The sequence below is a fragment of the Chaetodon auriga genome, chromosome 18 (assembly GCF_051107435.1).
Source record: "Chaetodon auriga isolate fChaAug3 chromosome 18, fChaAug3.hap1, whole genome shotgun sequence".
NCBI lineage: Eukaryota > Metazoa > Chordata > Actinopteri > Chaetodontiformes > Chaetodontidae > Chaetodon > Chaetodon auriga.
The window spans coordinates 16,544,865-16,558,773 of NC_135091.1; the positions used below are offsets into that span (position 1 = coordinate 16,544,865).

Here is a 13,909-nt window from a genome sequence, read left to right on the forward strand (position 1 = left end):
TTTGTAAATACATTAGTTTATCTGCTCAGACCATCTAAAATGTTGTCATTTCAACAAATGTCACTGACCTGAGCTCGATGCAACAGGTTGCACAGATGCCAATATATTCCCTAAGTATAAATATCTTCCGTTTTACAAGGAAGGAAACCAACTCAACATACTTCGAGTATACACACACACAATGTGTTCTTTTGAGAAACACTGATAGTGAAAATTCATCCACAGGGCACCTGTAATAAAACTCTTGTGTGTCGGGCTCCTCCTCCTTGAATGTGTCTTTTGGTGTTTGTTTTCCGTTCCTAATGTAAAACGGTATGCAGTCTACACAATTCCCATTCAGTCATTTCCAACGGATTCCATCGTATTCAGAACTTCTGTATTATGAATTACAAATGGTGTGCTCAAGCCTATGAGGTACCAGACATGTCACACTGCCTGTTCATAAAGCTAATTGAGCACTTTTGTTGGAACACGCTGCATCTTTGATTAAGTAAGGACTCTCACTGCACTCCACTCTATTCATCCCTCCACTGTATGTTTCAATAGCCTCCCCATTCCCATTCAGACGGAGTATTTAAGCATCAAAAGAGCTGGTTGTTACAAGGCGTCACGCCGACTGATACACTGAATGGCACACTGACACACAAGTGAGACTGTTGGCTGATCCTCACCACCCGGCCTGAGTGCAGGATGTGTCGATGCATCCTGCCGACGTGTTGTTGCGGTAAGCAGAAAATATTTGACTTGATAGAGGTCCGACGTACTCGCTCTTCTTCCTCGAGGCAGCTAATTGAAGGCTGAAGTGGCCAAGCGCGCTGAATAATTGTGATGGATGGAAAGCGTGCATTTGACAGCTTCATCTTTTTTTCTTTTTTCTTTTTTTTCTCAAGAGAGAAAAAACGCTTGGGTCAATATAACCTTTCAGTAATGCTAAGTAATTTTGGGCTGACATCTAATAGCTGATTAAGGATGTTAGCGGTGAACGTTAACAGTGTGAATAGTGGGTCAATAGTGTATTGTCAGTACAGCTTGGTTCTTAACCCCATCAGCAAGACTTATGATGATTAACAGAGCTCTGAGCCTTGACTAAAGCAATCATTTCTAACCCTCTGTTAGCCTCTATGGGTAGCTAAACACACATAGCCTAAGGTGAACCTGCCTACACGGCTGCATGGAATCATGCTGAAAGTCAACATGACTTCTGATTTAACAACTCCAGGGCACTTCATAACTAACTCTAAACCTAAATATACATGCCAATTTTCTTTAACTCTATTCATTTGATTGAACAATCAAACCTTACCATCTCCAGATCCAACACGCGGTCCTGTGGAGACACACAAACACGGTAATGCTATTTTATATGCACATGAAAGCAAAAAGACCCAATACCAAAGTAAGGTTTAAACAAAACGAGGAGGACGGTGAGTCCAGGTAACTGCTCAAAATGGTAGATAAGCAGAGAGAAACCTGGTGAGTGTGGGAGAAAAGTGACAGAAGAGAGGAATAGAGTGTTTCAACAAATATGTAACAAGGGAGGGAAATGCAGGGGGCTAGGGAGAGTCTGTAGCACACAACAGGCTTCTTATCACACACACCGACACACACACAAAGACAAACTGCTCGCGCCGCTCATCCAGCTTCTGACTGATGTTCCCTCTCTAACGATGCATAAGTGATGCTATGCCTCTTATCTGCCACTCAAACGCACACCTGCTCTCCCCCCCAACCGGCTGCCTCTCCCCCTCTGCCTGTAATGTGTTGCTGGTTTGTAACAAGGGTACTTTGGTTTCCTCGGCCCACCCTCCCAGCTTCTTCCTCGTCTACATCCCTCACTCTATCCGTCTTTCCTCTCCGTGTCTCTCTCTCCTCATCCTTCATAATTAAAAGCTCGGCTGGGTCTGAGAGGGCTGATTAATTGCACACGAGCGCTGGCAGGTGCCATCATGCAGCCACAGATGGGACCCCGGTATCCAACACAAACACATGCTTGTTCACAGAGGTACGAACACACGTTTGGAAAGAACAAATGCTTAGCAAACATTGGTGTGTGTGTGTGTGTGTATGTGAGAGAGGGAGAGTGAGGCAGAGACAGAGCATGTGTTTCGGTGTTTAATGGTGAGTAAAGGGCCGGTGAGGTGCAGGGGTCCAGTTCAATCCAGACTAGGTGAGTTGGTGGCCTGCCAAGTGTCGATGCTGCAGTATTGAAAGACAGAGACGAGGCCTCTGGTGGCTTTTAAACTCCAAGGCCTCGTGTCTGCAATAATTAGCTACTTGTCCAAGCCAGGCTGCAAGGACTCTGTCAGGCCCATGACTGTGTACTAATGTCTGCAGCACTGCATCGCAGAGCTCAGATGACTAAAGCCCAGCAGTTACTCAAAAACAACCCCACAAATATGCAAAGCAGAAAAGGAATTTGAAGGCAACGTGGTGTATAAACAAAATAGTACCAGCTGTCTCTTTTTGGCAAAACAGTTGAAATTAGGCCAGCAGGATATTAAAAATCTGCCATTTATAGTGCAGATTTACAGACACGAATGAACAGACAAACAGGAAAGGATTAATAAAGACGTGTTTTGCTAACCTGAAGGCTCCTCATTTCCTCCTCCTTCCTGCGACTCCTCTCCAACAGCTCTGAAAGAAACATGTTGTTAATGAGATGAAACTGCCCTCGATTCCCTGACCCAGAGTCAGAGTATCACCACTGGAGTCAGTCAAGGCATATATTGACTTGACTGTCCATCTGCAGTTGACGATGTATACTTTATTTGTATTTCCATTTTACCTCATGCTAAAGGAAAGTTGGAATATAGACAATTCTAACAGTTATGTTAGTCAGTTTAGAAGTCCACATTTATACTCATATGTGAACATTTGGTTAAATCAACAGGGAAAACATAAATAAGTAGTAGTTTGGGTGGCCGAGTGAGCTGCGACAGCAAACACTCTTGCCACAGTAGTATCAGCAGAGTAATAGTGAGAAGAATCAGGTTGTAATGGCGATGCTATACCTGTAGGAATATGATTGGACTCGTTAGCTGGTAGCCAAGCTGCTGATGAATGAGACAGTAACTGTGAAGCATGAATGAAATAGCTGATGCCAAACAGCTAATACAAGTAGAAGGTGAGTGCTCTGCCTGCCTGGACGAATGTGAAGCTCCTGTTCTGCATGTTCAGTTGACCTGCTGTGCACCGACTGAAAAGACTTCAGGTTAAGTTACCTTAGCAAATTTCTGGAAGATTATCAATTAAATGCTGTCTCGTTGATTAAGAATTTGCAGGATTGTTTCCTGGAAACTTCCCTAAGAGATTTCTAGGAGTATATGGTTATAAAGAGCATGAGGATAGTCGAGATGATCCAAACAAAGAAAATTCACCATGGTCAAATTATGGTGTTTTTTTTTTCTTTAATGACAATCCACAATAAAATCCCATATCGTCCCAGCTCCAACTGGGACAGGCACATTACACCACCCAATGATCATTTTTACCAATTTCAATCAATGTGGCATGGAAAGTAGACTCACGAAACCTCGCGGCGTACCAGAGAAAAACTAAATAACAGTGTTTTTATCTTGTAATGAATGCCAATCACCCCAGTGTTAAACCATTTCAAACACAGTTTGCCGCTGGTGGATTATTTTACCCCAACAGGTGGAGGAAAGACAAACTCTGCTTGTGTTTGTTGTTGATTGCGTCGCCAAATTATTTTTAATTACAATCACTGCTTGTTTGTGTAATGAGGTGTTAATTTAGAGGAATGACTGTTATTTCGTTTAGCAATAGAATTTTATTTAGAAAATTCCACAATATCTACCCAAGTTTACTCTGCTTGGCATCATGCCAGGCAGAGAAAACTGTTTTAATGAAATGGTGGCAACACATTAAAAAGAAAGAAAAGGTTCAAACATTTAATTTCCATTCATTATCATGAACTATACGTAATCATACTTATTATTCCAACTTCGGTGTTGAATTTGGATTACTCTCTCGTTTAAATTAACTCCTGACACACACGCAGTAAGTAGCTGGGGATGACCGAACCTCCACCTCCTCAAGCATCAACACACCTGACTCCAAACACCAATTTCTGTCTATGGAACAAATCAGCAGTGTCTGACTCACACCTGTCACATCTCATCTAAAGCCTGGGACGGGTCCTTTAATATTAGAACTACTGTTATCTTCACATGCAGTGCAGATTTGTTTTAAAGGGAAAGGCCCATATAGATCACTGCACAAGTGATGAAATCTCTAAAGGAAAATACACAGACTGCAACCACAATCTGACACTAATAAATTCACTGAGAGACAATTACTGTACATCACACAAGGGTTCTGCAAAGTGCTGGCATTAACAGTTAATCGGCTGAGATGAGCAGACAAGTAGCTATGAGCAAAACTAATCTCATGAGAATGCAATTTCCACTTTGATTATATAAATGGCAAAAAAACAAGAATCAGTTGTGATGGTGGAAGGTGAACTTAAGATAATTAGTATTTGCCACATTGCACAGTTGAGTGTTTTGTTGCAAATGCATCATGTCATTAGTGCTCATCATAATGTATGTATTCACGCATGGCAGGGATTTGTAGGTCTTGTCTTGCTCGGCAGCAATCACAACGAGAACAACTGAGCAACCACATTACTGAGAAGCCATATTCAAAGCACAGCTGATAAAATCTTTATCTGTACGCCTTCAATCCAAATAACCCGATCCTGTAGCTGTTGTGACACAGAGATTACTCTTACGGCTAATTACTAAAGAGACCATAGCAGTGCTCCTGCCTGCAGTGAAGACAGACGGCTGCTTTGGTCAAATGGCTGATTGGGTCTAAAGACAGAGTGAACTGCATTTCCAAAGGGGGTCTGGAAATGAGGTTGGGTCATCAGATGGCTTATCTGAGCGGTGCACTGCCGCTATAGCTAAAAAACAAAGTGAAATTACAGAGAGTCAATTGTCCCTGTGCTCAGGTGTTCCGTCTCCTTGTCCGTCTATACCATCCCTGTATTCATGGCCTCACTGTGTCTTTCAACGCTCTTTCTCTCTCTTAATGAAACACAAATTAGGCCTACTTCCCCCATATTGTTCAGATGAAGCGCTAAAAACAAGTTGTTCTTCCTCTGGCAGTTACAGCTCATTAGGAGAAATTCAGTCAAAAATGGGACTTGAGATGGGGGAAAACAAGTCCATTTCCGATAGAAGTCTCAAAGTTGATACACATTAAGATGCTTTCTCAAACATTTGGAATCACAAACAGACAGGCCTGTGTGCACGGTCGAAAAAACAATGCATCAGACACACAGGCACAGACAGCCATTTTAACAAGCGTCCATTACAACACGACACACACAAGCCGCTCGGTGACAAAAACACTTCAGTAATGTGCAGGCACTGCATTAGTTATTGCTTTTAAAGTTGAGATGAAACGAAAAATGCCCCTTTAACCCTTTTAGATCACTCATATTTATATGTACATATCAGTCATATTGTGAACTTATTTCATAATATATGCCCCCAACCTAAAAAATAATAGTAATGATGATACCCATCAATCATTCATCAACTGTTAATAGCAGAGAGCGAACATTAATTAGTTATTTAGCTAGCAGCAGTACGGTATATCGGTGTGTCTTTGGGTAATGAGAGAAGAAGAAAACAGTAAGTCTGTGTCAAACTAGGCCTTATCAATCAAAAAGACTATTGGTCCAACAGTCAAGAAATAAGTAGTCTTCATTCAGAGGTTGCTATGGTAAATATTTGACCATTACGGCACCGTTATGCCTGTTTCACTGTCATAAATAAAGAACACAAAGCCTGATTAGTCTCTTATGATGCTGTGCTTTGACATTTCATACTGAGTGTGTGTAGGACTCACTGTTGTGCTTTGATGCCATTGGTACCACTGTTTAAGTGAGGAAAAATAAAAACCCACAAACTAAACCCACAAAATCATACGCTGCATTCTCTCTTGCTTCATGAGTGCGAGTGAAATCAACATGAAGGTATTTTGCTAATTAAACGCGTGGTCGTGTACCTCTCTTTTCAGTGCTGAGGGAGCGCAGCAGCTTCTCTTGTTGGTCCAGGCGCTGCAGGAGAGCCGTCTGCTCCGAGTCCCGGCTCTGCCTGAGCGCCTTCAACTGATCCCTGGTCTGTTGATGCTGCTTCCTTAGGCGCTGTTCTCTCGTGTTGCCCTCCCGCACCTCCTCACACAGCCAGCGGAGCTTGGTCTGGTTGGTTAAATAAAAACAAAATCAATGCGTAATTGTTTTTGATAGGAGTGAAGTAGAATGGTTTTTGTGGGTTTCTTACAGTAAAGGTTTTATTCAAAATTTTGTGGAATCTGTGCATTGGTTAAAGGGGAATTACAACCATGGCCTCAGTTTCTACCTTGGTACCCAGCATTTCAGACCAATTTCTTGTAATATAAATGATTTTCATCATGCAACCATACATACAGTACTGTCCACCAGTTGATTCTGATGTAGAGGTCTGCACACTAAAACTAAAACTTGAACGCTGAATCCTTGGATGAAGAAATTACATCTTAATTCCTCCTCTATCTAAAAGGTTTTCTAACTCCAGTACTGTTCAAACTGAAAGTTTACAGTTCTCTTGAAATATCTATGAACACAAAATACAGTCATTATTTTGTCATTTTGGCTTCGACTGCGGTGTTAAACTCGAGTTTAGAAAAGAGCACTGCCAAAATGAGTGTAATAAAAGAAAACACAGTGGCCAAGTCAAAGTGGTATGGAGCACGCTGTCAGCGCGACAGGTAATGCAAAACAAATTTATAATGTTTCATTCAAACGGCTGTTACAGCCTTGCAAAATCATTGGTTAAATGGGAACTGTAACTGTGCTCTGTGAGGCTGTAAATCGTACCTAGATTTTACTAACATAAAAAAGGCTAACTAGGGAGCTAATTATCTCTCTTGTTCTCGAGTGTTTTGTTCTTGTAAATGTGCAGTGCTCTGAAAGCTTTCTGACAGGAGATATACATTACAGTATGAACTGTGCAAACACATTTCAACACAGTATCATGCATCACCACCACAGCCATAATTACATGTTTCTTTTGTACAGCACATCATTGCAATACTAAACAGGAACTGATTTGTCTTGGAAAGAAGCCAGGAGGCAAATATTATTGCAAAGGAGAAGAGCATCATGCATGTTTACCATGATGCTGGATTAGAGGAATAAGATGCAGTGAAATAAATGTATAATGACTGACCTTCTGAGGGTAGTGCAATTTACAACTGTCCTTGCCCTTATGATGATTATTATCTTGTTATCATTAACACAAATCCCTTAACCTCACAGTTTCATCATGATCACTGTTGACCCTATACTGCAGCAAATGTACAACCATATGTGATTAGCACAGTACTTCTACATCTGCAATGACCAAATCATTGACTACATGTACTCTATGCTATCGTCTTTCATCGATCTTCTACACAGTGTAGGCTTGGAAGGAACATGATGTTCATGCTAACACTGTCAAATGCATAATCTTCTGTTCTGTCAATTACATAATTGATTATTTAGAAAAATTCCATGTAAGGAATGCAGCTACTACATGTAGTTGTCATACCTTTGTCTCAGCCAGCCAGCGGTGGGGGTCTTTCACTAAACCAGGTTTCTGAGAGATCGCCTGTTGAAAGAAGAAGCGAGATTAATGCAAATGTGAGCTTTGCTTTTTATGGATGTATAGTTAGTCGTCTAAATAGGCACAACAATATGAAGAGACATCATAGTAGTTACAGAATGTAAAAAGGAAAAACAGAAATAGCGATTGAAAATGTGGCTGGACAAACAACAGGATACAAATCAGAAGAACGGCCTCCTGTCAAACCCTTAACTTTTGTGAAGAACTGCTTCTGCCAGCTTAAATTGGTGAGCGCGTGTGTTAAACAGCCTATGACACTACACACACTGGCGCATGCACACACCCCTACACACAGAAGTTGTGTGTAGATGTAGATGTGTGTGTCATAAAAATGAGCTCAGGGAGTATGTTCCATCCTTCCCAGACAAGCCTGTCAGCATCAGCAATACAAACTGACTGTCTGCCAACTCCTAATGACTGCTGACACACACGCACGCACGGACACACACACGCACAGAAAACACACTCTAAAGACAAAAAGACACTCATACACAGATAAACACAGCCACCTAACTGGATGGCACTCAGTTGAAAGCACACCTCCGCCAACACTATGCAACTGTTCAGATGTGGAAAGGTTAATAATCATTCTATGCTTCATTACACGCTTGTTTCACATGAGACGAACACATGTGCATGCCAGTACCTGAAACTGAACATTAGATATGCCTGTTGTACTTTATGTCTGCATCAAGGTTTGGAAAAACTAGAGTAACCTTTTTCCTTTGCTGCCTTTTTAGACAATCATAAGGTGCATGCAGACAGGAAACATGGAGAAGTAGAAGGGAATGATATGCAACAAAGAACCACCGAGCCTCCAGGACACCCCGAAATGTCTCTCTATGATTTGGCCAATAATGGAGGGTTTGGCTTTTCCTGTGTACCAATGAGACATGAATTAGATTCCACACTAGCAGCTGTGTGAGGTTGTACTTAGGCCAGGCTCAAAGCTACATGCTACCATCAGCATGCTAACATGCTCACAAAGATAATGCAAGCTTGCTGATATTTAGCAGATAGAAGTTTAACCATATTCAACTTAGCCGAGCCTATTATCATGGTAACATTTGCAAATTAGCACCTAACACAAAATAACACTGAGAAATGGAATGGAATTGCAAAATTTGTTGGGATATTTCAGTCTGAATTTAAACAACAAACTGAACAACTCACATAGTCATCCCTACAAGCAAGCTGCTTAGCATGACAAAAAAAAACAATTCTCTTGTGTTAACATGAATCTATTAGAAGTTGCATGCCTATTAGATGAAAGTCACATGCTCTACCAAATGCAAAAGCAAATAACTGCTACTTTGCCCCACGACGAACCCTTCCATTGGGTTTTGTGCAAATCCATTCGCAGAGAACATCCTGCCACCCTGCTAAGGCACAAACAGACAAAACCACAACTCCCATCCTGCTACAGGTAAAAACAATAAAAGCCGGAAGACATAACAAACACACATTCACATGTACAAACTCACACACAGCCATGAACAAAGTCAACAAAAAAGTAGAAGCATTTTTTCAAGTACACCCTTGTGGCAAGGTGTTTACGCATGATCAACAGACATGGAAAGCAAGCAGCAGGATTTTTTTGGACTCTTTCTGTCCTGTGCCTTGGAAAACAACATTGTCACTGCACAGGTGTCAAGCAACTTTTTCAAGCTGTCACTCAAAGCCAGATCCAAGCAAAACGAATTTCCCAAGTTGTTGCCATGGCAGCTCAAAGTACGGCAATGGAGTACTGCTGTGCAGAGGTCCCCGTCTTAGGAAGTGTACAACCGCATGGCAGAGCGTGTGACTGTGTGGGAGGATAAAACATGCCTCTCGCTCTCTTTACTCTTTCCCGAACCATCAAAGGCAGCTCTGCGCAGTGGCAGACAAAAAGGAGGTGAAACTGTTGAAAAACTGAACAAGTAGGCTGGGAGTTGAAAGTGCTATCTGTGGGGTTGAACTGAAAGAAATGCCACTATTTTCTCAGCAGCACTGCTGTGGAATCCAAGTGTCTGCCACTGCTAATTTAAATGTGTGACTGCATGGTTTATACGTCTCTTTCAGAGCGCGAGTAAATCTGTGACTGCGTGTCTTTGGTTACAGTTTGTTTGTTTCACCTCCCGCCGAGAAAATGGTAAAGATGGCAGAGTTTAGAGAGAGGCAAAAGGTGGAGATGTTAAGACTAAAAGCAAGTGGAAAGGACACAGCAAGATGTTTTTATAGAGATTACTCCTGTGGCATTTCTCTTCATTTCTCTTAAGCTGTTTCAAGCAAAGGAAGACAGGAAAGGTTGAGCAGACAGAACAGAGAATGACAAATGTCCCAGACTGGATTCAAACACACAACTTTGCGGTTACGGTACATATTGTGCACTCGCTTGATCCAAATCCAGCTGAGCTCAAAAGAAGACATGGACAGCAAGTAGGTCGCAAGTGTGAGAAGACAGAGAGGGACAGGGAAGAAACCCAGGAGGAGGTATCCCGCAAGGTTTAGCATTTAAGGCAAGAAAAACAAATTTCAACATTGAAGTGTAGGTTCTAGACTTAGTATGAAATGATGCTATGAAAGCATCGAAAATGTTCCTTGGCAAGAGATTTATCACCTGCCAACGTACAGTAAACTCCCAATCTCCCATATGACAGCGCACAATCCCTATCGAGTTTTCCCCAACTTTTAATGCGGCACTGTCGTACAACTTCTTACATTAGAGCTCTAAAGAGGAGGAAGGACAGTACCATGAGGTAACTGAAACCTAATACACCCCTTAACTGTTAATGATTCCCCTCATTAGGGCAATCACTAGCGAGTTTGACTTCTTTTCAACATGACAAATTACAGATGAGGCGAGACGTTTGCTCGCATGTCTGGGTGCAGTACTGCTGGACCAAATTGGGAAATCTATATGAGTAGATAAGAGCTGGCTGGGTTCATTAGCCTGAGGCAGCAGAGGAAAACTAGCTTCAAGCATGTAGGGGGGTTGGGGCAATGTTGTTTTCCAAGGCACACCAATGGTGAAGGAGACCCCATGCAGGACACTGCCCTGCCCATCAGGAACACCTTGTGGTTCAGTGTCTTGCTCAAGGACACGTTGACACACACACAAGAGGTGCCAGGGATCAAATAGCCAACCGTGGGATTAATGGACGACCTGCTCTGTCTCCTGAGCCACAGCCACCACTGTATATCTGTAGCTGACATCACAGCATTCAGTGCAGTGTGTTTGTACAAGATAAGTACGCCTCAAAAGGGTGCTGCATCCAGGTGATGAGGAGCTGCAAAGATCAGTCAACTGACAGAAAATGAATCTACTATATTGATAATCGAGTAATCGTTCAGGTCTTTTGATTTAATCAAAAGTTTAATCAGCAGATTAATTGCTGATAGGAATAATTGTTAGTTGCAGCTCTGGTGTGCTCAGATGACGATGGCATAGACAAAAAGCATGTATGTTCTGAGGCATTGCACCTTCAAAACTGTAACCCAGGCCGGCGGGGTGAGCAGAACATTGAACCCAGAGTCTAAAAAAGTTGGGACAGTGTGCAAAATATAAATGAAAGAGAATGTGATCATTTGCTAATCCTTTTTGACATATATTCAATTGAAAACAGTACAAAGAAAGTATATTCATATGTTTGACCTCATCAGCATTATTCATTTTTCCTAAATATCTGCTTATTCTGAATTTGATGCAGCAATGAAAGACTGGGAAAGTTCATTAAACAGGTTCACTGGTAACAGGTGAGTGAGGTTCACCACTTTGTAAAAGCACGATTGTATAGAGGAAGTTTCGACAGGGACTCAGGAACACTTCATAAAACCTTTGTTGGCAAATGACTGTATTCTGTTTTTATTTATGTTTTACACAGAGATCCAACTTTTTTGGAATTGGGGTTGTACAGTTATACAATACTGTATAACTAGACACACAACACCAGACAAAGAGGACACTTGTGTTTTTCCTCTACAATGGTTTCATCTCACCATCACAAAAGACTACCTTCTTAATTAAGGAAAAGACATGAAATTATATGTTGACATGAAAAAAATATTCATATTTAGCACTGAATCAAACTGTTGCTTGGACAGCTGTGTGGTTCACTAAACAGAAAGGTTTGATCCCTGGCTCCTCCTCCAAATTCCCCAAATTACCGATGGCTGTCCCATCGGTGTGTGAGTGTGTGTGAATGTGGCATGTGTTGTAAAGCACTTTGAATGATCATTAACAAGCTGGTGGTAGCAGCTTTGTGGAACTTGTACACTTGCGCGCACACACACACACACACACACACACACACACACACACACATACACACACACACACACACACACTTCTGTCCTTGTGAGGAAACTCATTGAGATAATGCATTCCCTAGGCCCTAACCCTAACCAGTGTATCTAAATGCTTAACCCCAACCCAATTCTAACCAAACCCTTAACTTGAAACAGCCCTTTGAACTTGTGAGGACCAGCCAAAATGCTCTTGGTTAAAAAAATTAAACTATGTAGTAAGTACTGGTACATACCCGCACACACATAAACAAAACAATATAGAATTAAGTATAATGTAATAAATACCTGCAGTTTGTCTTCACTGTTCCTTGCCAGGCTGCGACAGGCTGCATCTAGTTCCTCACCTATGGAGGTAAGGACTGCTTCTTGCTCTGTCTCCAACCGCAACACCTCCTCCTCCAGCTTAACAAGCTCTGACTCCGAAGCACGCCTCCGCTCACCTGACCTGACCTGTGGAGGATGGGAGAGAGCCCAGTGGGGTATTGTGAATGCAAATTAGTGCTCGCTGTCGGGTGTTTTCAGTTATGTCATTTGAATCTTACAAGACAGTATCAGGACACTCGTTGTGGGAGATTTTGCAGGGAGCAGAGATCCAGGTTTGCTTATCGCAAGATCAATTCCAGTAGCTGTTACAGTTTACTCAATAATACATACGCAGAAAGACAGAAAGACAACCTTGGGCACCAAGAGAGCATTCAGTTTCCTCTCACACCAACAGACCTAGTTAAGTTTCCCCTCTCTGGCCTGCACTGTCAATAGTTTCAGGGTCCCTACCAGGACATGGTCAATCGATATGTCCAAAGCACAGGAACCAACTGATCAGTACTGCTCAGGGACCGTGGATCATTATCCTGTCCCTGGGATAATAAACCACCGATGTTACATTAAGAAGGCCCCTTTTTCTCCATTCACCCGATTTCAAATCAATACATGGATCTCCCCAAAGAGCTCCATACAACTTAACAGCGGTCTGTCAGAGAGGTGAACAGGGGTTCAATACTTCATCTGCTGTTGTAAAAAACCTAAGGGCATATTGATAAACCCCCTTTAAAAATACCGCTGATTTGGCAGCACTTAACCTTCGAACCATTCTTAGTTTTGTATGATCAAATGACCTCACCAGATGGGCAATGTCTTTGTCAGTATATTTGTATATGCATTTTTTGCTTCTGCTGGAGTTTTTGTAATTTGTTAAATTGTTTACAAAGAAATGTCATTGTTTTTTTCCTCATGTGCTATATAAACATATCAAATAAGCTATCAAAGTTACCGTGTGAAACCTGCACATTCAGTAACAAACTGGAACTCATGTCTACACAGTTTATCTTTCCATACAAATTTCTGTCTTCTTAATGTCCTTGGACTTCGTCCTTCACGATTAATTCGAATCAGCACAATTGTTTCAAAACTTCTGCTGAGCATAGATGTGTTACACTGATATAACAATGGATACTTTCACGTCACTCGAGATCCGTCATTGTGTTTAAGAAACATGGCAAAGGAGGCAGGGCTTACTTTGTCATCCAGTTCCTGTTTGAGTAGCTGGTGTTTTCTGTGGAGAAGTGCATGTGCCTCGTCTTTTGTGCTCAGCTGTGCTGCCAGTTTATCACACTCATCCTTCATCCTGTCCAACTTGATGCGCAGCGCCCCACACAGCTCCTTGTCTGATGCTGCATCTGCCTAGTAGAGAGTGGATGTGTTTAAGGCCATGATACACAGAAAATAATTCGAGACAAAGAGGACTGATGGTTTATCTGCTGCAAGAAAGAATCAAACATCAACTTAAAGCAGGTTGTTGTTTGTATTTCTGTGATTTCCAAGCCCTAAAATATACTAGGAATTTGAGCAAGAGCTGCAAATCCATTTTCAAAATGGGCATTTTTTGACAAAAATGCTGTGTTGTGGATTCTACATCCTACAGCATGCCATATTTGCCAGGCACT

At 41.8% G+C, this 13,909-nt stretch overlaps 1 protein-coding gene across 1 annotated transcript in view; it reads right to left on the reverse strand.

The window, feature by feature from the left end:
• Positions 1-13,909, reverse strand: part of cep128 (centrosomal protein 128) — a 39,967-nt gene that overhangs the window by 5,399 nt on the left and 20,659 nt on the right. Inside the window, exons 16-21 of the mRNA XM_076757070.1 lie at positions 13,482-13,646; positions 12,252-12,416; positions 7,605-7,664; positions 6,040-6,232; positions 2,585-2,634; positions 1,304-1,327 (exon numbers count right to left, since the gene is read on the reverse strand). Of these exons, the coding sequence (XP_076613185.1) occupies positions 1,304-1,327; positions 2,585-2,634; positions 6,040-6,232; positions 7,605-7,664; positions 12,252-12,416; positions 13,482-13,646 (657 nt within the window). The remainder of the gene's footprint in view (positions 1-1,303; positions 1,328-2,584; positions 2,635-6,039; positions 6,233-7,604; positions 7,665-12,251; positions 12,417-13,481; positions 13,647-13,909) is intronic.